Below are 27,066 nucleotides of genomic sequence, written 5' to 3' on the forward strand. Positions count from 1 at the left end.
GGTGCTGCTCTGGGCAGGTGAGATGCTCTGGGCTTCTCACCCGTCTCCTTCTGTTTCCCCAGCTGGGAGAGGTTACCTGCGAGAAGGTGTCCTGCCAGCAGGCTTGCTCGGACCGCACCATGCCCCGCAGGGACTGCTGCTCCTCCTGTCCAGGTAGGCGGGCCTCTGTGACCTGGAGTCTCATCACCATCTTTTTTCCACTCTGCTCTTCTCAGAAACACAGAACTTATACTGGGCTGGATGTGACAAACCCAGGCTCAGAGAGGAAATGTGGCCCACCTGAGGTCACACAGCTGGCTCGTGGTGCGCCCGGGCTCACGCCTGGGCTCGCTGACCCGTGTGCTGACCCGCGTCGGTGCTCTTTATTCTCCACTGTGCCATGCCATCAGACGAGTCTGTTTACTGTTCCCTTTTCTTCATTTCCTCCTTTCTGAGTCTCTTCCCCTGCTTTCTATTTTTTTTTCTTTGTGCTTTTTCTTTTTTTTCCTCTGTTTTCTAAATCCTTTCTCTAAAAGTTAGAATTTAGGAACTGAATCAATTTTGCAGAAGAATAATTGCTAATATGTATTGAGTACCCTTTATTTATCAGGGAACATCATATATATTTTTTTAGTTGATGTATAATTGACACAACACCTGATATTTTTGTTTCAGGTGTGTGGCATAATGATTTGATATTTTGTATTTTGTGAAAAGATCACCAGAGGAAGTCTAGTGAATGTCTCCCTATATGCAGTTACAATGTTTTTCTTGTGATGAGAACTTCTAAAGTCTAATCTCTTAGCAACTTTGAAATACAATATTTCAATACAGGATTTTTAACTATAGTTATATTGTACAGTACATCACCATGACTTATTTATTTCATAACTGAAAATTTGCACCTTCTGATCCCCTTCACCCGTTGTGACCATCCCTCACCTCCCATCTCTGTCAACCACCGATCTGTTCTCTGTATTAGTGAGTTCAGCTTTTTAAAAATGATTCCATATATAAGGGAAATTATATGATATTTATCTTTCTCTGATATATTCATTTAGCATTATACTTTCTAGATCCATCCACATTGTTGCAAATAGTAAGATTTCATTCTTTTCTGTTGTTGAGTAATATTCCATTATATATATTAACATAAGTGTGTGTATATATATATATATGTATATATATATGGCAGGAGGAGAAGGGGATGACAGAATGAGATGGTTGGATGACGTCACCAACTTGGTGGACATGAGTTTCAGCAAACTCAGGAGATGGTGAAGGACAGGGAAGCCTGGTGTGCTGCAGTCCATGGGGTTGCAGAGTTGGACACAACTGAGCAACTGAACTGAGCTGCTATATATCTGCACATACCACATACTTATCCATCTTTATCTATTGATGGATACTTAGGTTGTTCCCGTGTCTTGGCTATTGAAATAATACTGGAATGAATCCGGAGGTGCATATATCTTTTTGAATTACAGTTTTCATTTTCTTTGGATATATACCCAGGCATAGGCTTCACAGGTAGCTTAGCAGGTAAAGAATGCACTGGCAATGCAGGAGATTTGGGTTCGATCCCTGGGTTGGGAAGATCTCCTGGAGAAGGGCATGGCAACCCACTCCAGTATTCATGCCTGGAAAATCCCCATGGACAGAGGAGCCTGGCGGGCTGCAGTCTACAGGGTTGAAAAGAGTCAGACATGACTGAGCGACTGAGCACGCACGCATACCTGGGTGTAGGATTGCTGGATCGTATGGTAGTTCTAGTTTTAGGTTTTTGAGGAACCTCCATACTGTTTAATGCAATGGCTATACCAGTTTCTGTACCAGTTTACATTCCCACCAACAGTGCATGAGGGTTCCCTTTTCTCCACATCCTCACCAATGCTTCTTATCTCTTGTCTTTGTGACAATAGCCATTCTAACAGGTGTGAAGTGGCGTCTCATTGTGGTTTTGATTTGCATTTCCCCAGTGATTAGTTATGTTGATTATCTTTTCCTGTACATGCTGGCCACCTGTTTGTTTTCATATGTGTTGTTTCATCCCCTGTTCACAGCAAGTCTTTGTGATAGGTACTCTTATGTGTGCTAAGTCACTTCAGTTGTATCCAACTCTTTGCAGCCCTATGGATTGTAGCCCTCTAGGCTCCTCTGTCCATGGGATTCTCCAGGTAATACTGGGTGGGTTGCCATGCCCTCCTCCAGGGCTTCTTCCTGACCCAGAGATCGAACCCATGTTTCTTTCATCTCCGGCACTGGGAGATGGGTTTTTTACCACCAGCCACCTGGGAAGGCCCATCGGCACTCTTAGCATCCCCATTTTCCAGGTGAGGAAACTGAGGCACAGAGAGATGAAATGAGGTGCTCAGGGTCACACAGCTGGTTGGCAGTAGAGCTGGGATTTGAGCCCAGAGTCAATGCTTTTAGCTACTCTGCTGCATTAACTCCTGGACATTATTATGAACTCTATGTCATGAGTGTTCATCCATGTAGATCTTTTTGCAGAAGTATAAATGAGACATGGACATCCTACTGTACCACGTGCCTGTGTGTATGCTAAGTTGCTTCTTTTCGACTCTATGAACTGTAGCCCGCCAGGCTCCTCTGTCCATGGGATTCTCCAGGCAAGAATACTGGCTGGGTTGCCATGCCTTCCTTCAGAGGATTGTCCTTTTCCAGGGATTGAACTCACATCTCTTATGTCTCCTGCATTGACAGACGAGTTCTTTACCACTAGGAGCCACCACACAGTTCCAGAGAATTCACGTAGCCTGCAGTTGGCCATTTAAAAAGCTCCCGAATGTTGTGGTTTGCTTGCCCTTTGTGGCTTTGGTTGACATTTCGATGGTTTTCTTCTTCTTCTTCTTTTTCTACCCACAATGGACCTACTGTGAAACATCTTTGGTCAGACACTATTTTTTCCCAAATTTCGTGAGTTGTGTTCAGACCCTGTGGTTAATAGGTGGAGTAATTGTGTCACAGGGTGTCAGGAGTTGTTTGGTGATTCCCACAGCATGACAGCATGTTACCAGATGGGGTTCTGGAGAAAGAGGAAGCTTACAGAAAGAGCTGTAACTGGTTCCCCATTTACCCACCAACTGTACACTGTGTGTTTTGAATTTAATTTTTCCAATTTAGCATGTCCGTAGAGTACCTCACATGTGGCTATTTTGCACTTTTTTAAACTTCCAGGAGGACAGTGAATTTTTCCACAGATTTGTGGCCTGAATTTCCTCTTGTATAAAAGACCTCTTTAACTCCTTTGACCTTTTGAAGAGGACATTCTGTATTTAGAGCAGCTCTTCAGATCTGTGGATGAGCAGCTGGTGTCAGGAAACATTCTCATCCTGTACAGTCATTAAGTTGGGAACTGTTGAGTGATTGCAGATTCAACTTTAACCAGCACAAACCCCTCTGCAAGCTGATGGCTATTATTCCCCCAATTTCTAGAGATTAACCATTAGCTAAAGTGCCAGGCAGTGTATGGAGGATTTTATGTGTATCATTTCATTTAAATGCCCCAAGAATGTTTCATGCATTTAGTTGTTCAGTCACTGTCGTGTCCGACTCTGCACACCAGGGTTCCCTGTCCTTCACTGTCTCCCAGAGTTTGCTCAGACTCATGTCCATTGAGTCAGTGATGCCATCCAACCATCTCATCCTCTGTCGTCCCCTTGTCCTCCTCCCTTCTATATTTCCCAGCATCAGGATCTTTTCCTATGAGTTTGCTCTTTGCATCAGGTGGCCAAAGTATTGGAGTATTCAGCATCAGTACTTCCAATGAATATTGAGGGTTGGATTTCCTTTAGGATTGACTGGTTTGATCTCCTTGCTGTCCAAGGGACGCTCAAGAGTTTTCTCCAGCACCACAGTTCAGTTCTTTGGTGCTCAACCTTCTTTATGGTCCAACTCTGACATCTATACATGACTACTGGAAAAACCATAGCTTTGACTATATGGGCCTTTGTCAGCAAAGTTCATGTATGGGTTCTCTTATTATCTCTATTTTGTAGATAGGGAGGTGGAGACTCAGAGAAGTTAAGTTTCTGTCTTTTTTAAAAAAAATTATTTATTGTTTATTTATTTTTTTTGGCCATGCCACCAGGACTTCCTTGGTAGCTCAGACAGTAAGGAGTTTGCCTGCAATGCAGGAGACCTGGGTTCCATCCCTGGGTTGGGAAGATCCCCTGGAGAAGGAAATGGCAACCCACTCCACTATTCTTGCCTGGAAAATCCCATGGATGGAGGAGCCTGTTGCAAAGAGTCGGACACGACTGAGCGACTTCACTTTCTTTACTTTACTTTCTTTCTTTACCCAGCCTGTAGGGTTTCAGTTCTCCAACCAGGGATCAAACCTTGGCCCCCTGCAGCAAAATTGCCAAGTCCCAATCACTGGATTGCCAGGGAATTCCCAAGTTTCTGTCTTTAAGGCCCTGCTCTAGGTGATGGTGTCCTCAGACTCAGGGCCAGGTCTCTGATTCCTCACTCCCTTCTCAGCCCCATTCTGCTCTGTAGCCCCCTGATGGGGAATCAGGCCCAAAGAGGCGAGATGCAGAGCCCACCCACCTCCTTTTCCTTCACCTGCCTCAGCTGCAGTCACCTCTTCCTAATGAGATGTATTTTTAAGGAGAAACTGCTTTTTATTGAAATACAAGGTATTCATTGTTTCCTTTTGATAATTAAAAAAAAAAAACACAGCTTACTTGAGATATAATACACACACCATACAGGTAACACACTCAAAGTACACAACTCAGTGGTTTTTGGTAGAGTTGTATGATTGTCCTTCTGATGGTTTATATATATATGTGTGTATATGTATATATGTATTTATTTAATTGAGGTATAGTTGATTAGGGCTTCCCTGGTGGCTCAGATGGTAAAGAATCTGCCCTGCAGTACAGGAAATCCAGATTCGATCCCTGTCAGGGAGATCCCCTGGAGAAAGGAATGACTTCCCACTCCTATATTTTGCCTGAAGAATCCCATGGACAGAGGAGCCTGGTGGGCTATAGTCCATGGGGTCGCAAAGAGTTGGACATGACTGAGCGGCCAATACGTCATAGTTGATGTACAAATTTCAGGTGTACAACATGGTGATTCACAATTGTTTTTTTTTTTTTTTGATTCACAGTTGTTAAAAGTTATCTCTCGATGATTTTTAAAATTTAATCGTCCCAATTTTTAATGTGTTTGCCAGCCTCTGTCTCCTCCCTTGATCATACCTTTTTCCAGTATTTTTTTTTCCTTCCACTATGGATTAAGTCCTTATGATGCGCTGGACTCCAGGTTGAGACTTAAAAAACGATTATTTTTCAGTAGAATTTTTTTTTAGAGTATTTTTAGATTCAGAGCAAAATCAAGCAGAAGGTTACAGAAAGCTTCCCATGTACCTACCTCCTGCCCTCCCCCAGGCACAGTGCCACCGCACCCACCATGGTCAACATCCCCCACCAGATGGTGCCCTTGCTACAACTGATGAACCCACTCTGACACACATTTGTCACCTGAAGCCCATAGTTTACATTCGGGTTTAGGCGAGCCCTCTAAGGCTCCATTTCATTCAGTCTTCACTGCATGGCTTCTATGGTCATCACTATTATTATGAAGCCCATTTTACAGATGAGGAAATGGAGGTTCAGGGAGTTAAGAGCCTTACACAAGGTCATACGGCCAATGCCTTTGGTGCACTGCGTCTCTCTGTTCATGGTTCCTCTTGGGTCTTCCCTTTCTGGAGACAGGAGCTGGCAAGTCCCCCTCCCCCTGAGCCCCCAGCTGTGCGAGGACCCTCGGAGGACACATAACAGGCATCGTCCCGGGGCAGCTCATGCCAGACCTGCCTCAGGGAGAACCACTGTGCATCTTCTCGCCCCCGCCCCTCTCTCTAGAGTCCCTGGAAGAGAGCCAGGCACTCTCCCCTCGTGGAGACGTGGAGCTCAGCAAAGCAGCCCGGAGCCCCCGTGGAGACCCCGAGGCCCCCATCAACTGCAGCTCCTGCCCAGGGCCCCCAGAGGTGGCCCCTCAGAGGCCAGCACTCCAGCTCCTCCAGCTCCTTCTGAGAATGAACCTGTCTAACCCCCAGACTTTACCCATGAGCCCCTCAGGAGCCCAGGCCTCACCCTCACCGTCTTCGAGGCCAGGAGGGCCCAGGGCCTCCCAGCCTCCTCAGCCCTCATTGGGGCCTCCGATCCCTCCAGGAGCCTCCTCTCTACCTCCAGCCTCTCCCATGGCTCCCGGACCACCTCCTTTGACTCCAGCGCTCCCGTCCTCCGCCTCCGGGGCCCACTCAGCATCCAGAAGGCCTTCTCTGCCTGCCGCCATCCCGCGTGGAGCCTCAGCCCTTTCCACAACAGGCCCCAGTGCCTCAGAGACTCCCGTCACTGTCCTCAGGCCTCGCAGGTCCTCTCCAGCCACCTCCAGACTCTCTGCAGCCCTCGTGGCCACAGCCAGCCCCGGCCCCCGGCAGCCCACCCTGGGGACCTCACAGGAGGAGGAGTCCACGGTGTAAGCAGGCCTCCATTTCAGGGTCATGCCCAGGGCATGTGGGACAGAGAAGACTCTGCCGGGGGCCCTGGGAGCTTGCAGGGCCGCTCTGGGGACCAACGAGGCTGCTGATCCTGCAGGACTCCTGGCGGGGCTGGAAAATCCTCAGGGCCTGATGTAGCCTTGTTCCCAGGAAGCATTTGGGATGTGTTGTGAGAATCCAGCAATGTGTTCTCCATGGACAGCATCCTTCCTGGACCACAGCCCGCCTGTCTTTTGAGAAAGGTTGGGGCAGCTGAGTCCCTGCCCTGGAGGAGGAGGAAGGTCCGAAGGGGCTGGGATTCCACTGGGATTGTGCTACCAGCCGCCACATGTCTTCACCTGGGGTTTCCTGATTAAAATCTGTCTGGTCTCCTGCAGGCTGCCCTGCTCATTCACTTCTCGCCTTTGGAAAGGGAGAAGTCACTGCCTCATCACTGTCAAGCCCACGGGGGATGAACTAGCACCCACCTCAGCCCCCAGCTTGGGAGGAAAACCTGCATGGGCCTGGGGCTGGATTGGGAGGGGTCTTAGGTGAGCACCTGGTGACCTTTGATTCTGGGGGACTTCTAAAGTGAGGAGGGGAAGGACAGATGGAGAGGGCTTTGCAGGGTGGGTTCCCTGGGAGGGAGCCTCTGAGATGGAGTAGGAGGCCAGTGGAGTCTTAGGGTCCGTGCTCAGCTTTAATATCTCTGGGTATGAGGGAGGGAAGCAGGAGGCTGAGGGGGTGGGCTGGGCAGTGCCAAGGTCTCAGCCAACCCTCTGTGGAGCTCTGAGGCTGAGATGGCCCTCAGAGTTGTCCTGCGTTGGAGCAACGGGACAGGGCTTCGTGCTTCCATGTTGGCCAGTAATTCTATCTGAGCTGCTCCCGGAAAGGGGCGTCAGCCAGGGCAGTTCCCTGTGAGGTCTGGCGGCCCAGAGCTGCCACCCAACAACCTTCTTTCTGACTTGGGGAGTAAATGTGTCCGTCCTGAAGGGGGCATCTGGGTGGCGCAGACCAGTTTCCATGACAGAGGACGGTGCTGTCATTGATGGGGAGACAAGAGATGGGGGTGGAAGACAGAGAACTACGGTGTCACCAAGTCACCAACCTGCTACCCCTGAAACCCAAGAAGGCTGCATAATCACCTGCAGCCCCTGGTGCACGGACCCCGCTTGTCCTGGCCCAGGCCACCCTCCCCTTGGCTCTTCTCTGCCCTGCTGTTCACCATGTATCCCTGGAGGGGGATCCCCGGTGGTTATTGACTGCAAAGGCCATCTGGGGGTATCTAGCCCAGATGTTGGTGTAGTTGTTTAGTCGCTATGTTGTGTCCAACTCTTGTGACCCCATGGACTGTAGCCTGCCAGGCTCCTCTGTCTATGGGATTTCCCAGGCAAGAATGCTGGAGAAGGGAGTAATTTCCTTCTCCAGGGGGTCTTCCCTACCCAGGAATTGAACCTGTGTCTCCTGTATTGCAGGTGGATTCTTTACTGTCTGAGCTACCAGGGAAGCCCTCACGTTAGTGTTCAGTGAAGTTGCTCAGTCGTGTCTGACTCTTTGCTACCCCATGGACTGTAGCCCACCAGGCTCCTCTGTCCATGGGATTTTCCAGGCAAGAATACTGGAATGGGTTGCCATTTCCTTCTCCAGGGGACCTTCCCAACCCAGGGATCGAACCCAGGTGCCCCGCATTGCAGGCAGATACTTTAACTTCTGTGCCACCAGGGAGGCCCTATGTTAGTGTAAGGAGGGGTCCTAATCCAAGCAGGGTGGCAGGAATAATGAATTTGGAATTAGGAGCCTGCAAACCAAAGACTTTAGAGATGCAAGGGGCTTAGAGACCATCAAGTGCTGCTGCTGCTGCTAAGTCACTTCAGTCGTGTCCGACTCTGTTCGACCCCATAGACGGCAGCCCACTAGGCTCCCCCGTCCCTGGGATTCTCCAGGCAAGAACACGAGTGGGTTGCCATTTCCTTCTCCAATGCATGAAAGTGAAAAGTGAAAGTAAAGTCGCTCAGTCATGTCCAACTCTTAGCGACCCCATGGACTGGTGCCTACCAGGCTCCTCTGTCCATGGGATTTCCCAGGCAAGAATACTGGAATGGGTTGCCATTTCCTTCTCCAGGACATCTTCCGAACCCAGGGATCGAACCCAGGTCCCCCACATTGCAGGCAGGTGCTTTAACCTTTGCGCCGCCAGGGAAGCTCTATGTTAGGGTAAGGAGGCGTCCTAATCCAAGCAGGGTGGCAGGAATAATGAATTTGGAATTAGGAGCCTGAAAACCAAAGACTTTAGAGATGCAAAGGACTTAGAGACCATCAAGTGCAGTGAGACCCAAAATGTGTGGTGTAATGAGGTCTGGGGTACTATGAAACCCAGGTTTGAGCCCTACACTCTGACACGCCATGGGACCTGAGGTCTTCGTTCCCTCATCTGTATAATGGGATTATGACAGTGCTTCCTCCTGGAGTTGAGATGGTTGCATGTGACACAGACTCCACTGGTCTCTGTGCTTTGTGGTGGTGACCTTGTGCGGCCTGCCGAGCTTCACAGTGCTGCCTGGGATCTAATTTCAGGATGAGAGTGTGGAACACTGGCTGCCCCTCCTCAGACAAGCCAGCTGTCAACATGGTAGAGGCTCAAAGTCAGTGCCAGTTTTCTCATCATTATCCCTGTATTCAACAAAGGATGCGATTCAAGTTTTAGTACTAGTCTTCCCTGTCCAGAACACTCAAGTATAATAAATGGTATTTGAACATTAAAAAAAAAAAAAAAAGCTGAGGGATGGGGAAGTGGGAGGACAGCTGTGAACACTTCCTCCAAGTTGGTCTAAGTATAAAAACATGCTTATTTGAGACTCCCCCATCCCCTACTTACAGCTGAGACCACAGAGGCCCAGAGAGGTCAGGAGAGTGTCCTAAGGTTGCACAGATTAGGAAGGCTGAGCTGGGAGGAGGGCCCAGGCTTCTGACTCCCAGTCTGGGCTTTTTTCCTTTGCGTGGCTTTTTGTTGACTTCTTCCGTTGGAGTTGCAGAGAGGCAGTTGATGGCTGCAGTTTATGCAAGGGTGCTGTGATCCCCTTGTCTTAGTTTGAGCTCTGTGAGAGCAGACCCAGAGAGAGAGACTGGGTGAGAGTCACCGCCCTGGAAGTGATCCCAGGGAGCATGGTGGGGATGAGGGGGGCGGGGAGAGAAGGGAAGACAGCCAGTCAGTTTTTGTTAAAGAGTGGTCACTGCTGTGGGCCAATGGCACCCTGTCCTTCTGTGGACCCTCTGGGAGGTCATGTGGCACACGTTTCAGAATTGTCCCCCGAAGCCCTGAGGATGTCACTCTTGTCCCTCTCTTGCTCTTGGACTGTCTGCTCCCCAGTAAGTCCAGCTGTCCCTACCCGAGGACCATGCCTGCCTCCTGTCTGCTTGCTCCGGGCCTAAGAAGGCCTGGTGGGGGGAAGGGAAGGAGGAAGTGCAGGAGCTGTCGGCAGAGCACTCCACCTATCCCCCAGCTGGGCCAGGGCTCTTACCGCCCACACTGTGGTCACCACAGTCCCTTCTCAGGACCCCCGGGGTGGGAGGCTCATGCTCTCCCCACCCCTTGTGGGCAGGCAGTGCCAATTGAGACATGTTGGGAGGTCTTGGGGGGACTTGGTAAGAGCATGCTCTGCCGGCAGTGAGCCCAGTATGATGCCCCTTGTCCAGGGCTGGCATCAGGAAAACCACTTTCAAGATCCCAAATAGGCACAGAGTGCTTTTTTTTTTTTTGGTCACACCACTTGGCTTGGGATCTTAGTCTCCCGAGCAAAGATCAAACTGGTCCATTTCAGTGAAAGTGCAGAGTCCTAACCACTGGACCACCAGAGAAGTCCCTGGCACAGAGTGCTTTTCGCCAACAGATGAACTGGTCTGAGTTCTCAGCAGCCTGCGCTCCAGCAAGCGGGGGTGGGGAGTACTTGTTCTTGGGTGAGTTCACCCTGCACTCTCTCTCCTAGGAGTCCATCTGTCAGGTTCTGAGAAGCGGTAGAGGACAGGGAGGGGGGGCTGGAGCCTGTTCCCCCTGGGTCAGTTTTACTGGATCCAGGGAATTCCTGAAGGGCCAAATGATCAGACATGGTTCAAGAGACTTGCTTTTGGAGTTTATTAGATAAACACACTTGAGGACAAGCCATGGTAGGTTTCAAATTGGAACAAATTCTCTGAGGTTTAAAAGTACCTTTCATTAACTTATTTTCAATGTGGAGTAACCCACATCATTAGAAATAAAGATCTGTAAAATTGTATGCGGGGCTTCCTTGGTGGCTCAGATGGTAAAGAATCTGCCTGCAATGTGGGAGACCCAGGTTGCATCCCTGGGTCAGGAAGATCCCCTGGAGGAGGGCATGGCAACCCAATCCAGTATTCTTCCCTGGAGAATAGTGAGGCATCTCCCCTCACCATATCCACCTAGACACCCCCTCCCATGCCACCCCTTTTGTGGTTTCTGGTTCTTGGGCACCATTTCTCTGTTTAAATACGTGCAAGCAAATCTTATGCTCTTTATAATCCAAAGATAGAATTGTCTAGGCTCCGTTATCACCTGTTGTTCAGCTTGTGTGTGTTCTTCTCACCTAACGATCTCTTCTTGAGATCTTTCCATCCCATCCCTAGCTTGCATCTTCAATCCTTTGCTTTTTACAGCTGCACAGCAGCTCACAGCAGCACACAGCAGACTTTTAACCATCTCCTGGGGGTGGACTTTGGGTCGGTTCAAATCTTGCTTTTACAAAAGATGCTACAAAGAATAACCCTGGCCTTACATCATTTTGCACGTGTGCAAGTCTGTCTGTAAGATGAATTCCCAGAAGTGAAGTTGTTGGGCCAAAAGGTATATGCCTGTCTGATTTTGATGGATAGTGCCAAATGGCAGTCCTTAGGGGTTGTACCAATGATGCTCCCACCAGTGGTGTGCAGGTATCTGAGTCTGGGAAGATCAGAGCAGAGACCTGTGAGATGAAAATAACACTCCTGGGGAATTCCCTGGAGGTCCAGTGGTTAGGACTTGGCGCTTTCACTGCCGTGGGCCTGGGTTTGATCGAACCCCTGTCGGGGTCCTAAGATCCAGCAAGACACATGGTGCAGCAAAAAGAAAAAACCATCAAAACACTCCTGGACAAGTATGAGTGGGAAGGATGGATTGAGCTGAGCTTAGACCCCCAAGGCTCTCAGGAAGTGGGGAAAGATGGATGGGAAAGAGGCCTGAGACCATAGAAATGGAATGTGAATCCATCTTATCTCATGGAGGGAAGTGTCAGATCAGACAAATTAGCTCGGGGTTTTCTAGTATGGATGATCTAATGGGGAGCCTTTTTAGACTCTGTCTGGATCCAGGAGTCCCAGGGTGAGGGAGCGGAAGAGGGGCTGGGAAGGAGTGGCTGAGCTGCAGCTGCTGGGCTGAGTAGGGAGAACACAGCGGAAGAAGCGGGGAGGTTGGGGCCAGGAACAGGAGAACAGGAAGGGTCTGGGGACACCTGGCTGTATCCCTGGAGCCTAGAATACTGCCTGGGGCATGGGAGGAGCTCAGGAAATAGCAGAAACACAAACACAGCAAAGAGCCAGGACACGGTGAAATTCATCCCCAGAAACCTGAGAATACACCTGTTTGTCCCAGGACCAAATATGACCAGGACAGACTGTCAGTGGGAGTGGGGGTGGACCCGTCTGTGGTCTTGACCATAGCCTCTCTCAAATTGGATCCACTCTCTCATCTTATCCTGGTTATTTCCTTTTAAAACATTATCTCAAATTCATCACTCAGTCAGTAAATTTTTATTAAGCACGTCCAGTGTGCCCGGCCCTGCTCTGGCTGCTGGTGCTTCAGTGGTTAAATATTTGATCACAGTCTCTGCCTTGGTGGATTTGAAACAAGTACTCCTACCAAGACATCATCACCAGCTGTGCCAAGTGCCATGACGTGAAGGAGGGCCACCCTGTGATAGGGTGGCCAGGAAGGGCTTTTCCGGGAAGTGACGTGTAAGCTGATACCTGCAGGATGCTAGGAGGGAACAGTGGGTCTGTATAAAGGCCTGAAGTGGGGAGAACTTGTGTAGGCAGTGGGCAAAGGCTAGGGTGGTGGGAGCTAGGGAGGGTATGAGGGATCAGAGTGAGACAGGGAAAGTCCAGGGGTACCAGAGCCTGCAGGGCTTGGAAACCACGCCAGAGATTTATTGTCTTATTCCAAATGCAATTGCAGAGCATTGATGAAATGGTTGAAGCAAGGGAGGAATGTGATCAAATTTATGTTTTAAAAAGATTGGGACATCCCTGGTGGTCCAGTGGCTAAGACTCTGCCCTTCCAATGCAAGGGGTCTGGGTTCGATCCCTGGTCAGGGAACTAGATCCCACATGCCTCAACTGAAAGTCCTGCATTCCATTACTAAAGACCCTGCAACAAAGATCGAAGATCCTGGTGCTGTAACTAAGACCTGGCACTGCTAAAGGAAAAAAAAAAAAAGGAATAGATTAGGTTTCATGAAAGGCTTGTATAAAATTAAAAAAAAAAAAGAAGATTGTGCAGCTCTGGAAAATAGTCTAGAATGGGTATAAATGACACTGGGGAGACCTGGGGCGTTGACTGGGAGAGTTCACCCCACCCCTTCGTTGATTCCAATATTTTGCATTTATGTGGTAAATTACAAATTGGGGAATGATATGACAAGAGCGCCCAAAGCCATTTTGTTCTGAGCACCCTAAAGTCAGTTCCCTTCAGCAGGGAGGTGGGGCTCAAGCCCTCAGGCCAGTGTCTCCAGCAGATGGCCTTCAGCACAGCAGAAGCAGGCGCCGTGTGCGAGGAGAGACTATGATAGGTTCATCAGCAAGAGAGGAGCTGGGATCAAGCTGGGCTGAGTCAAGTGAAACAGATCACTTTGCAGTAGGAGTTCTCAGAGCCTTTGATTGGGGTCTGTGCCCCGTGAGCCTCGAAGAAAGGCCTAGAATCTAGCCCATCGCGTACTTACTTTGATACTTTGAAAAAATAATTTTATTTGTTTATTATTGGCTGCCTGGGTCTTCATTACCACATAGGCTTTTTTCTAGTTGAGGCGAGCAGGGACTGCTCTCCAGTTGTGGTGTGTGGGCTTCTCGTTGAGGTGGCTTCTCTTGTTGCGGAGCACGGGCTCTGGGGTGCACGGGCTTCAGTAGTTGTGGCACTTGGGCTCATTAGTTGTAGGTCCCGGGCTCTAGAGCACAGGCTCAATAGTTGTGGTGCACCGGCTTAGTGGAATTTTTGGTTTATTAGATAAACAGTCTTGACGACAAGCCACAGCAGGGCTTCCCTGATAGCTCAGTTGGTAAAGAATCCACCTGCAATGCAGGAGACCCTGGTTTGATTCCTGGGTTGGGAAGATCCCCTGGAGAAGGGATAGGCTACCCGCTCCAGTGTTCTTGGGCTTCCCCTGTGGCTCAGCTGGTAAAGAATCTGCCTGTGATGCGGGAGACCTGGGTTGGATCCCTGCATTGGGAAGACCCCTTGGAGAAGGGCATGGCAACTCATTCCAGTATTCTTGCCTGGAGAATAGTGAGGTGTCTCCCCTCACCACATCTCCCCTCATCCCATGCCACCCCTTTTGTGGTGTCTGGTTCTTGGGGGCCGTTTTTCTTTTTATGTATGTGCAAGCAAATCTTATTCTCTTTATAATCCAAAGACAGAATTGTCTAGGCTCCATTATCACCTGTTGTTCCTCTCCTTGGGGAGTGGAAAACCATTCTGGCCCATGTCTCATGGTCATTTCTGCCTTGCCTGGCATACTTAGGAGTGCCACCATCAGTGGGAACCTCTCCTTAATTCTTTTCCTTTTCTCATCATCTCTTCTTGGCTTTGGGAAAAATAAGTTACTCCCTCAATCAAGAATTCGGATGCTGGGACTTCCCTGGTGATCCAGGGGCTAAGACTCTGCATTCCCAATGCAGGGGGCCTGGGCTCCATCCCTGGTTGGGGAACCGGATCCCACATGCTGCAACTAAGTCCACATGCCGCAACTGAGAGCTCAATTGCAAGCCACAGCTAAAGATCCTGAGTGCTGAAACTAAGACCCAGCACAGCCAAATCAATCAATAAATATTAAAAAAAAAGAGAGAGAGAGAATTCAGGTGCTCTATTCTATAAGAACTTCCATCCCTGAGTGGGGAAGATCCCCTGGAGGAGGGCATAGCCACCCACTCCAGTATTCTTACCTGGAGAATCCCCATGGACAGAGGAGACTGGTGGGTTACAGTGCATAGGGTTGCAAAGAGTTGGATACGACTGAAGTGACTGAGCAGGCGCATGCAAATTCTGTGAGAAAGCAACAGCCCTGGCATTTCTGGTCTCCAGGTCTTTATATGACGCTCCCAGCTGGTCCCCAGAGGCCCGTTCATCTTCCTAGCTCTGTTACAAAGCACGTGGTGCCACTGTGTTTGGTGCTATCCAAATGGCAGTGGTCAATTCTGTCCCTCTGCCCCAGTGTTCTGACCCCAGTGATGCAAAGGGGAACTCCAACAAACAGAAGCAACCACACAAGCCATTTTCCAGGAGGTTATGATTTATTCTACATTATTGATGTGACAGGGAACAGGGCCAAGATTCCACCTCCAGGATCCCAGAGGAGGAACAACCAGGAGAATTATCTACATCAAAGATCAGGGGCAGAATCAGGGAGGGGTCTTCCTGGAAGTGGTTGGAACCGCGCAGGCTCAGGCCACGGGAGCCAGGCCGATCTGGTTGTTGCCCCTATCGAAGACGGTGAAATACTGGCGGATGAAGACATCACCCAGGATCCAGAGGTCCCCAGAGGAGGTGGAGATGTCCATGCCCTCTAACCCACTGGAGCAGATCCCGTCGCTCTGGAGGAAAGGAGAATAAAACCCGAGCTGGGACTCAGACCCTTTGGGGACAGGCGCTGGGGCCTGAGCATCCAGGACCATGGTGCGCTGCCAGCCACGTGCAAGGAGGAGCTTCCTGGCTCGTGCCTGGGGACTTGGCTCTTCCTGGCCTGGGGTCTGCCTCTGTAAGCAACTCGCTGCTCTCTTGGTTTCCAGGGATTACCAGACATTATCCAGTGTTTCTGGCAGATGTACACACCTTGACGTCAGCATCAGAGCTAAGGGGCTTAGGGAGAACTCAGCTGCCGGGAAGGATTCTGGAAGCACTGGTGACACAGCCTTTTCTCATTATTCTGATCCCCACCAGTGGCAAACTGGATCAGCTGCTAGACCTTTTCATTCACTAAGTCGCTGACTTTGTGACTTTGGCTGCATATTACAATCTCCTCTGGAACTTCAAGCCCTCTGCACCCCACTCCCTACCATGGCTTAGGCTCCACCCCTTCCTAATTAATCAGCATTGCTGGGGGAGGGGCCTAGTTAGTTCTTGCTGAATGACATCCACCCACAGGGCAAAACTAGTTTCCCATCCAGCATTGTACTAGAAGGCAAGGTTTTCCTGGGTGCATCGGCACGACTGAGAGACTTCACTTTCACTTTTCACTTTCATGCATTGGAGAAGGAAATGGCAACCTACTCCAGTATTCTTGCCTGGAGAATCCCAGGGACAGAGGAGCCTAGTGGGCTGCCGTCTATGGGGTCGCACAGAGTCGGACACGACTGAAGCGAATTAGCAGCAGCAGCAGCAGCAGCAGCAGAGACTATAGGAGTGTCATAAGCCCTGACCCTATGGGAGGTGTGGTTTCCACTTGCCCAACACTTTGTAGCTTTGATGTAGGCAATCTTGCGTGATTACGATAACTGCACCCTGGTGTGGGGAAAGGTCTAGGTTTTAGATAAAGGAGGGATCCAGGGGCTAGTACCTTGCTGAAGAACCTGGGGCTAATCCTTGAGACCCAGAGCTTGGACTCCAGGGCCCAACTAGAAATCCTCCTTTCACACCACCAACCTTTGCTTGCTTTTCCTCCCTGGGGGTGCTGCCTCTCAGTTCTCAGTCTCACATTTATCTGTGATGTATTCTTTTTCTCTGGAGGCTGTCCAGAGCAAACGGAAGCTCCAGCTTGTGGAAGTGCCCTTGCCCTTGTGCCGAGGGGCAGTCTGTGTCCACATTCTGAGTGGGTACATCTAGTGGAAGGCCCAGACCCCCCTTACCTGCAGGATGTAGGCGCTGGGGGGCACAGGGTACTGGACACCATTGATGGTGAAGACAATGTCGGGCAGGCTGTCGATGGAAGAGCAGCTGATCACCACCTGGAAGGAACAAGGGTTAGCAGGGTTTTCATTGCTCGTGTGTGGCAGATCCACCACTTGAGTCTAGAACAGGGCAGTCAGAGCTGGACTTACTTCGCCAGAGGAATCCTCGCTGGCTCCAATGTAGCTCTGAATGTTGGAAATGGCAGTGGTTGGGCCGGCCAGCAGAGAGGTACCAGTGTCAACAATGGCCTGGCAGCCGTCGCTGCAAGCGATGGACTCTCCATTCATGGTGATGCTGAGGAAAAGAGGCAAGTCAGGGTCCCCTGAGCCCCTGGAGGGTACATCTCTCAAGGAGGAACCAGGCGATCCTGGTTCCTTCCCCATCCATTGGCCAATGCATAAAATTTCAGCTTCTCTTGTTCACACGCTCATTCTCTGAATTCACGTATTCTACCAGGAATTACTGAGTGCCTGCTCTGTGTTAGGCACAGGACATGCAAAGCCAAACAAGATGGGTGCACAGTTTCTGGCCACAGGGAGCTCCTACTCTAGCTGGAAAGATAAATTATGATTGAGGAGGAGCAGGATGAGTAGGGGAACAGAACCCAAGCCAGGGTGAGAGTGCTGGTGTGGACCAAGCCAGGGAAGGCTTCTCAGAGAAGTGGACACCCAAAGGTTGCTAGGGAGATCAGTGTGTCCCAGTTTCCCCGGGACTGTCTTGGTTTAACTACTGAAAGGCTGGCATCCCAGGAAACTGCTCACTCCTGGGCAAACCTGGGCTATGGGTCACCCAAGCAGGCCAACTGTGGGCAGAACAGCTAGAGGTTAAGGCTACCTGGGGGCAGACAGTCTTTGAAGTGGAAAGTGGAAGGAAATGTGTGTGTGGGTGTTAGTCGCTCAGTCTGTCCGACTCTCTGCGACCCCATGGACTGTAGCCTGCCAGGCTCCTCTGTCCATGGGATTCTCCAGGCAAGAATACTGGAGTTGTTTGCCATTCCCTTCTTCAGGGGATCTTCCTGACCCTGGACTGAATCTGTGTCTCCCACACTGAAGGTAGATTCTTTGCCGTCTGAGCCACCAGGGAAGCCAATGGGAGGAAATGTTTCGAAACAACTTCTCCACCATCTTGCCCTGACCTTAGACCAAAAGTGACAAGCCCCCTAAAAGCCAAGATGTATGGACAGGGGACCCCCCACTCTCCATAGAGTTTCTGGTAGACTGTCCTGTCTCTTTGCTCAGAAGGGAATTGGCTGTCTCATCCTTGCTGAGTCTCTGGGGTGTGGGGTCGGAGGGGGTGGTCCCAGACATTGCTTATCCTCCAGTGATGTGCCCTTCTCCGGGTCTCTCTGACTCGGCCAACTTTTACCTTCTCCTTCTGGAGCACATGTCCCTGTGCTGGCTGTTCCAGGGGGATTAATTATGTTAATTATGAGTGTGTAAAGAAATGCATTCTGGGACCCATGCCAGGATATAGCCCATCCACAATGACCTCACCTGTCCACAGTGATCTGCCAATAGCCCTCAACAGAAACAGGCACCCAGTTCAGACTTCCTGAGTAGTAAGAAGAATCGATGTCACCGAATATCACCACGCTGCCGCTCTCTTCGTTGCTATGGAGAGTGGAGGGAAAACAGGAATTCATTCATACATTCACAGTTCCAACTGAACATATAAACTGTGTGCATTCTAAGAGCTACTTAAAAAAAAAGCTTTTTGTTTTGTATTGGAGTATAGCTAATTAACAGTGTTGTGATAGTTTCAGATGTACAGCAAAGGGACTCAGCTGTACATATGCATGTATCCATTCTTCCCCAAACTCCCCTCCCATCCGGGCTGCCACATAACACTGAGCAGAGTTCCATGTGCTATACAGGAGGTCCTTGTTGGTTACCCATTTTAAATATACCAGTGTGTACATGTCCATCCCAAACTCCCTAACTATCCCTTTCTCCCATCGTTTCTCCAGCAACCATAAACTAAGAGCTACTCTTAATTGGGATCTTGCCAGCGTCAAGAGCTGAGCAGTGTGTGTGGTTCACAGGGTTTCTTATAATCCTGACACCAAGACCCATGCCTTGATCACTATTATTTCTGTTTTACACTGAAGTAACTGAGGCTCAGAGAGGTGGTGTAGTGTGCCCAAGGTCACACAGCCAGGGAGCCACAGAACCTGGGTCTTTTTGGTTCCAAAGTATGTGTGGTTTCCACCACATACGCTCTTTGCTGTGGGGACCTCAAGAGAAATAAATGAATGACGGTGTCTGCTCTTAAAGCCTTGATAATGTAGTTCATGGTTTGCAAATGTCTGCAGGCGTTTTTCATCGCCACGACTAGGTGGGGGTCGGGGGAGCCGCTGGCCTCTGGGAGGTGGAGGCCAGGGAGGCTGCCAAACATCCCAAAGCAGCCCCCAACAGCAAGGAATCATCTGGTCCAAAAACGTCAATAGTGCTGGGATTGCGAAACTTCAATCTAGTTGGCCCTGTGTGAATTACCTAACTGCTCATAAAAACAGATTATGTTTAAGAGAGCTGAAGCTTGAATATTAAGTGGTCAAGAGAAAAAAAGGCTAAAAAGACCCTCCTGTTGTACATTGCTGGAGTCCTGATAACTGAAATAGTCATTGTATAAATCTGCAGTTTCAGTTTAGACAGGAAAGCAAATGTAGATGACACTAAGAAATTATTCAGCAAGCAACTGGTCACAGACAGACCAATCACAGGCAGATGATTCCACTCCCCAACCCCACCCCTCCTTCCTTGTAAACATCTGACAGTACCCGCGAGATTATAGAACAGTCAATATCTTAAAAAAACCCCATCAGTGATGACAAATCGCTTCAAAAGAAAAGGATGTGAGTGTCAGAGGAAGGTTGAGTGTCTCAAGAAAGTCGATGACACAACCTCAGATATTCTGGCACAAACCTTTACTTAGCTGAAACCAAGGCTTGGTTATTCTTTATTCTTAGAATTAACTCATAGCCACACCTGAAACCTAAATTTTGTTAACTAATATAAGAAACTTGCTTTCATCATTTAAAAGTTTCTCTGTTCAAGGTCTAAATCCCAATCGAAACTTCTTTTCATTTATTGCTATGAACTTTTGGCTCCAATTTTAAGCGGGTTCACTCTTTAAAAAAATTTTTTTTTTTTTTTTAAATTTGGCTGCACCAAGTCTTAATCAGAGCATGTGGGATCTAGCTCCTGACCAAGGATTGAACCCTGGGCCCCTACACTGGGAGTGCAGACTCCTGACCACTGGACCACTAGGGAAGTCCCTAAGTGGACTCACGTTAAATGGTGGTCTTCTGGAGAGCAAATAGCTAATGATATTTGACTTGCATAAAGCAAGGTGACAGAGAATCTTGCTAGTAAAATAAGACGATGAAGACTGTTCATCAGAGAGGAATTTGGCACTGTTCTCTCCAAAGATACACATCTCAAGTCTAAGACACTGACCTTGCCAATCCCCCTGCTTGCCAAGATTCCAGCCCATCCAGCCTTCGACAGCCTCCTGCTGGACCTGGTGACTGTGACCTCCTTGCTTCACTTACCTGCTCAGGTAGACAGAGAAGAGGTCTTGGGAAACCAGACCCTGGTCCCATATGTTGTCAAAGACAGGGGTGGCCCTGGAGGAGGAGATGCTGGGGTAGGCGAGACCCAGGATGCCGTCGAAGGGAGCGTAGTACAGGAAGGAGCCGGGCTCTGTCTCACTCAGGCCAAAGATCTGGTTGGTGTCGCTGATGCCTCCAACCTGCGTGGGGGAACCAAGACGTTTCTCATTAGCTTGTGCCGACTGAGCACTGCGGGGTGCCCACCCTGGGCTCAGAGCATCCCCAGGTTCACTTCATGTAGAACTTGGCTTCCGGGGCATCAGGCTGGAAGGAGGGGAGAGGGATTAGCCCTGGAATTTCTTGTTATTCTGCTGGAAAGAACAACTGAGGCTGATCCCCAGATGGGCACCGTCTGCGACTTGGTGTGAGAATGTGCTGCAGAACAGATGGTCACCATGTGTGTGTTTCTGAAGATCAGATGCAAAGCAGACGCTGGGCAAATCAGAACCCTGGACCCCTGCTGCGCCCTGGAAAGGCGGGGGATGCTTGTGGTTGAGCTTTTGTGACTTAGGGGGGCTGTGGGCTCAGGGAGGAGGAAGAAGAGGAGGTGCTAAAAGAGAACTGAGCCTTTTCCTACCTTCTTCCTACCCCTTCATAGCATTCGACTTGGGTGCTGATGCTGGCTTCTGGCATTCCCCTACCTTACTACTTCTTCCCCCCACCCCACCACCACCAGCCCCTCCAAAATATCTGTGGTATCTCTGCCACTTTCTGCATGCCCCAGTTAGGTTGCTTTTGTGATACAAAGATCCATATTGAAGGAGCTGCCGCAGAGGGTGAGGAGGGGGTGGGGGGAGGTCTGTGCTGTGGCCTCTAAGGTCCCTGAAGTTGGAAGCTGTGCAGGATGAGGCGGCCGGCCAGAGTTTGCTTACCTGGACGGTGTCGTATCCAAGGACGCCCGTCATGCTGCCGGTTCCGTAGGTGATGGACAGTGTCTCGCTGGTGGCCTCATAGGTGGAAGAGTCTTGAGGGTTGAAGCGGTTGTGGTTGGCTGTGAGGACAAGAAGAGACATGGTCAAACTCCAAAAGCTGAGCCAGAGTCATGGGCTGAGGGTGCCTTCGTTTTGGGTTGGATTTTGGAAGAGAAAGTTAACTTTTTTCTTTAGACTTTGGTGCCCTAGTGTTCCCAGTTTCCATTCCTGTCTGGTTGGACCAACTGGGATCATCTCACTGTGGATGGAAACTGTGGCTATGAAATGAAAAGACGCTTGTTCCTTGGAAGGAAAGCTATGACAAACCTAGACAGCGTATTAAAAAGCAGAGATATCACTTTGCTGACAAAGGTCCCTATAGTCAAAGCTATGGTTTTTCCAGTAGTCATGTAGAAATGTGAGAGTTGGACCATTAAGCAGGCTGAGTACTGAAGATTTGATGCTTTCGAACTATAGTGTTGGCGAAGACTCTTGAGAGTCCCTTGGACTGCAAGGAGATCAAACCAGTCAATCCTAAAGGAAATCAACCTTGAATATTCATTAGAGAGACTGATGCTGAAGCTGAAGCTCTAATACTTTGATCACCTGGTGTGAAGAGCTGACTCATTGGAAAAAACTCTGATGCTGGGAAAGATTGAAGGCAGAAGGAGAAGGGGGCGAACAGAGGATGAGATGATTGAATGGCATCATCGACATGATGAACATGATTTTGAGCAAACTCTGGGAGATGGTGAGGGGCAGAGAAGCCTGGCGTGCTTCAGTTCATGGGGTCACAAGGGGTTGGACATGACTGAGCGACTGAACAACAACAACTCTGGTGGAAGGTCCTTCCAGGCTCATGCTGACTGGAGCAGGCCCACAGCTGCCCATGGTAATGTGCAGCTGCACACTCTGCCACTGGACTGAACTTCCTGAGGGCTGGGACCACATGTGATTCACCCCTTCATCCTCCAGGGCACCTAAGCCTGGCACATAATAGGTGCTCAGTGAATGCTTTTGGAGTGGATCCCTGAGTGGCTTCAGCGGGCTTGAAATCAGACCTATGTGAGGCCCCTGAGCATTCGGGGCTCCCAGGTGACTCAGTGCCAGGGGCCTGGAGAGGTTGAGGGGACACTCACTGCAGGCTTCGCTGGAGCAGTAGATGGAGGGCACCCACAGGTTGGAGGAGCCGGTGTCAAAGATGACAGTGAAGTCCTGAGCGGGGGTGCCGATGCCAATGGTGCCGAAGTACTCCGTCTGCCGGGGGGACACACAGCTCACCAACTGGGGACTCCCCAGCCTGGTCTCCCCAGGGACTGTCACTGGGTCTTCTTGGCCACATCCCGCCTCCCCCTTCACTGGCCCCCTTTCCTTCATCTTTTGATCCAGTGCATCCCTCCATCCTTCAAGGTCCAGCCAGGTCTCCCTTCCTCCTTGAAGTCTTCCCTGATTGCAATCCTGTTAACCTCTGCCTATTCTCTTCTAAGCCTCATGAACACTCAACAATAACCTGCTGTCCCCTCTTGCCTTGAATGTCTTAGTCTTGTTATCCTAGAGAATGCACACTCTTGGATAGGGTAGAAACTTATCCAGCAGAGTAAATCTGTTCTTAGTCGCTCAGTCGTGTCCAACCATCTGCAGCCTGATGGACTGTGGCCCACCAGGCTCCTCTGTCCATGGGGTTTCCCAGGCAAGAATACTGGAGTGGCTTACCATTTCCTACTCCAGGGGATCTTCCCAACCCAGGGATTGAACCCAGGTCTCTTGTGTCTCCTGCATTGGCAGGCAGATTCTTTACCACTAGCACCACCTGGGAAGCCCCAGCAGAGTAAATGCTTAAGCATTTTTTCTTTAAATTGTTGATGGGGAGATAAACAAGTCACCTAGAAGTGAAGACCCCTTGAGATATCTTATTCCTAAGTCTAGATGACTGCAGTGGGTTTAAGAAAGTATATCCTTGGGACTTTCCTGGCAGTCTAGTGGCTAAGACTGCATGCTCCCAATGCAGGGGGCCTGGGTTCCACCCCGGTCAGGGAATTAGATGCCCTCATGCCACAACTGGGAGTTTGCGTGCCACCACTAAGACCGGGTGCAGCCAAATAAATAAAAAAAGAAAGAAAGAGTATCTTCACGAATTTTATTCTTAGTGGCAGCAGTTTTTCCCTGGCCAGCTCTGCTCCAGCCACGCTGCTATGGTTCTTTCATGACCAGCTCATTCCCATCCCAGGGTCTTTGCACTTGGTATTTCTTGTGCTAAGAAAATGTTTATTCTAGATCTTTCCTTGGCTGACTCCTTCTGATCCATTCTTCAGCGCTCTAGTCAAATATCACCTCCATCAAGAGGCTCTCCCTGACTACTTTATCTAAATTTGCCCCTGCCCCATTCTTTTTCTCCTTACTCCAGTTGACTTTTTTACATTCCTATTTATTTGTCTCTTATTTGTCTTTCCATCTAGAATATAAGCTCCAGAATCTTTGCTTAGTCACCGTTGTTTCCGCAGCTCCTGGCATAGTCTCTGATAGAGAGTAGGTGTTTTATAAATATTTGTAAGTGAACAAATGGGCTAACTTTACAAAGCTTTTACCAAGCTCTAACCAAAGGCCAGGCCCTGTTCTAAGCACTCAAAAAAACCCAAAATGAAAAAACTTCCCCCAAATCAACCCTCCCCCACTACATTACTGCTTGAATTACTCTAAACAACCCTCTGGTGGTGGATAGTAATAGTTCTGTCTTACAGACAAGAAAGCTGAGTCTCACTCAGACTTGTCCAAGGTCCCATGACTTGGAAACATGAGAGCCTAGACTTCCCTAGGTCTGGCAAATGTCACAGGCCAAGCTCTTAATGACAGGCAAGAGTGCTTCACGACCTTGGCTTTCACCCAGGGGACCTATAGTATCCACTGAAAGGCAAGCCCGTTGGATCCGAAATGGAAGAGTCAGAATGATCTTCCTGAAACTCCAATCTGATCTTGTCAATCCCCGCCCCTAGTTAAGGTGATCTGGTGGCAATTAAGATGCCAAGCCTCATCCCCCCCACCCACTCTGGTCTGGCTCCACCCACCAGCCCCCATGGACACGGACCTCGCTTTGAAAATGGACTCTGGCTTCCATTCCTCAAATGCACTCTGCCCCCCGCTGTCACAGGGTCTGGTGCAAGTCTTCCCGCCCTCTGGGACACTCTGCTGTCCTCTCAGAACTCCCCTCTCTCTTCCTTGCCCCAGGGAGGTGCCCCTGCCCGTCATCTGTCTGCAGTCCCTGTGTTGGCTTCACTGGGTGGCCTTGGCCTGGTTGTGCTTGTCATGCTTTGTGAGGCTCCCTGATTATCATCTGTCTCTCCTGCTAGATTGTGGGACCCTGAGGCTCGTCCACTGCCGCTTCTCTGGGCCCAGCACAGAGCCTGACACACAGGAGGTGCTCCCTCTAGGTAAGCACTGGATGAATGAATGAATAAATGAGTTGAGAGCAACACCTCTGACTGTGAGTTTTTCTACTCTCCCTGTGTCTCTGAGATCCAGGGAGCAGACCCTGGGTTACACTTGCCTAGGGGTTTAGAGCACTGACCTGTCTTCCCAGACCCTGGGATCCCCCCTCTCTCCTCTAGGCTGAGTCCTTGGAGCTGGCCCGCTGCCTGCCCACACACTCACATCCAGGTAGTTCTGAAGGGGCTGTTCAGACACCAAGGTGGCGGCCTCCCGGATGTACTTGCTGCCCAGGTTGTATTTGTGTGTCCTCATGAATTCCTTCAGCTTGCCATTCTCGATCAGATTCTGTCTCAAGGACTTCTTTTTGACGAGTGGGATCCTGTGGCAGAGCATTTGCACACAGTTGGTTTGGAGGAAGAAGGGTGATTAGACACTCATGGGGTGCTGTGGAAGATCCGGAAGGAAAAGAAAGCTTGCCCAAGAGCACAAGAAGGAAGTTGAGAGGGGAGATGCTCCCGTCTTTGGGCAGAGTAATGCAGACAAGAGAAGTGGTTGCTGGAAGTGGCCCGGCCCAGTGCTGGTGCTGAGAACCCTACCCAGCCTGGTCTGGAGGGTCTGTGCTGTTAACCATGTCTGCTGAGCTGCGTCCCCCAATGAGCAGAGAAAAGAGACTCCCGACGGATGCAGAGACAGGAGTTGTGGGAGGGAAGAGGGACAGACAGCAAAAGGAAATAACCCCAGGAAAACAGCTCTTGGTGCAGAGAGTCCCCCAGACTCACTTGACGACGCTGCACTCAGAGAGTGCCACCAAAGCAAGCAGGAGCAGCCACTTCATGATTCTTCCTGGCTCGCAAGTCTCCGGAGAAGGGAAGACGGGAAAGTGTACAGTAGCAGGCAGGAGCCGCTCCTTATATACAGCCTGAGTCCTCGGGCATGGCCTTATCAGCCACCAACGTCACCCATTACTCTCACCCCAAGCAGAAAGTTTCCTGATAAGATTGTCCTTGCCCTATGCCATGTTCAGAGTTTCCAGTTGAGTAGCTTTCCATTTGTTACGCAGACCTCGGGCTGGAATGACCCTGCAGAGAGCAAGCGGCCAAGTGGCGGCTTATTTCTTAAATAATAGAAGGCATCCAAACTCGATAAGCAAAATATTTTGACAAAATTGGTCCAAAGTGCACTGAATGTTGGACAGATGTCAGAGGAGCTCCAGGTACCCGAATGGTCCTGGTGGGACAGATGGTGGGACAGAGTGGCTGTCCTTGAAGTGATGGGCCATGTCCCCAGAGCTGCAGTCCTCAAGCACATCCTTGGGTGGGTGGTTTGGGACTCAGGACGCATTTCCCCATGAAAAGATCGTTATATGGGGTTGCTGGATGTCTAGCTAGCATATGGGCCTTATTTTGCTCTTGCTGCTCGTGGCTCTTGGGCTGCGTCTTGGGAAAGTGGTGTGTGTAGTACAGAGCAAGGGGATGGGGTGGGTGGAAGAATGCTTCCGACCCTGGAGGAAGCAAACTTGAAACAGGCTGGGTTTGTCTGTGGAATCTGTGTCTCTCATTTTCTAACACCCTTTTCTTCATACTGCCCTCTCCCATCCTCTTGGTTACTCAAAGCCTCTGAGACCCCATTTGGGTCTGACTCCCAAGCATTCCATGCTTAAAACTTGACTGAATCAGCTTCAGTGGGCCAAAGCAATCCAGGCAAATTCACACTAAGGTGTGAATGACTGAGAAAAGTTCTCTCTCTTCATCTCTCTCTTTTTGGCTGTGCCTCATGACATGCTAGATCTTCGTTCCCTCACCAGGGATCAAACCCATGCCCCCTGCAGTGGAAGCATGGAGTGAAAAGCTCTCTTCTTAAAAAGGATGCTTTCTAGCTCAATGGATTCTTCTTCCCTTTGTGAGGTTTATTCAGTGGACCAAGTGGAGTGAGAAGCTTGATGTAGGAATTTTGGTGAGGGGGTGGGAGGTGGGGAGGTCACAAGTAGGTAACAAGACCTGTCTGTGGGTCTTGTTCTGATAACAGATTCCCTGGGCCACATCTGGTTTTTCCAACAGTGGGAAACACAGATACTATAAAACTCCAATTTCCCTAGGGCCTCTGGATGAGTATGGAGGAGTGGGCAGTGCGAATCAAGTTCTGGGCCAGTGGTGAGCCTAACTACAAAGCACGTTTGCATTCAAAAGATACCCATGAAGATACCTCTGTGCCCCGATCATGGATCCTTGATCTGTATTTCGCATTTTCTCATCTTTTAGTGCCTGCTTCCTCTCTGCTCTCTTTTCCTCCCCTTCGAGCATTTCTTCTTTGAGCTATGCTGTCACTTTTGGGCACGTCTCAGTGCTTCTAGGAGGAGCTGATGGTCCTGAAGATGCCTGCCTAGGTCCTGGGAACAGCAGATGGAAACCCTGGCTCAAGACTCCCCCGGGGCGGGTGGGGGAGGGGCATGTTCTGGGGGCTGGCCGGGGTCTTTAGAGGTACCTGGTGTCTC

At 49.9% G+C, this 27,066-nt stretch overlaps 2 protein-coding genes across 4 annotated transcripts in view; one reads left to right on the forward strand and one right to left on the reverse strand.

The window, feature by feature from the left end:
* Window positions 1–27,066, forward strand: part of VWCE (von Willebrand factor C and EGF domains) — a 70,661-nt gene that overhangs the window by 24,012 nt on the left and 19,583 nt on the right. For 2 of the 3 annotated variants that reach the window (XM_027532639.1, XM_027532640.1), the window contains exons 19-20: window positions 63–153; window positions 5,874–6,887. In XM_027532639.1, coding sequence (XP_027388440.1) covers window positions 63–153; window positions 5,874–6,493 — 711 coding nt within the window. In that variant the 3' untranslated portion in view covers window positions 6,494–6,887. Of the gene's footprint in view, window positions 1–62; window positions 154–5,873; window positions 6,888–24,496; window positions 24,578–27,066 lie in introns of those variants that run through there. The other variant, XR_003509442.1, reaches the window with a different exon arrangement.
* On the reverse strand, window positions 15,019–25,482 carry LOC113886452 (pepsin A). The gene is made up of 9 exons (XM_027532646.1): window positions 25,355–25,482; window positions 24,798–24,954; window positions 22,292–22,409; window positions 21,114–21,232; window positions 20,182–20,381; window positions 18,125–18,241; window positions 16,781–16,925; window positions 16,589–16,687; window positions 15,019–15,337 (listed from the first exon to the last, which is right to left on the reverse strand). Exons 1-9 carry the CDS (start codon window positions 25,408–25,410, stop codon window positions 15,188–15,190), a joined length of 1,161 nt encoding a protein of 386 aa, XP_027388447.1. The 5' UTR covers window positions 25,411–25,482; the 3' UTR covers window positions 15,019–15,187.

The sequence above is a fragment of the Bos indicus x Bos taurus genome, chromosome 29, assembly GCF_003369695.1.
Source record: "Bos indicus x Bos taurus breed Angus x Brahman F1 hybrid chromosome 29, Bos_hybrid_MaternalHap_v2.0, whole genome shotgun sequence".
NCBI classification, from domain to species: domain Eukaryota; kingdom Metazoa; phylum Chordata; class Mammalia; order Artiodactyla; family Bovidae; genus Bos; species Bos indicus x Bos taurus.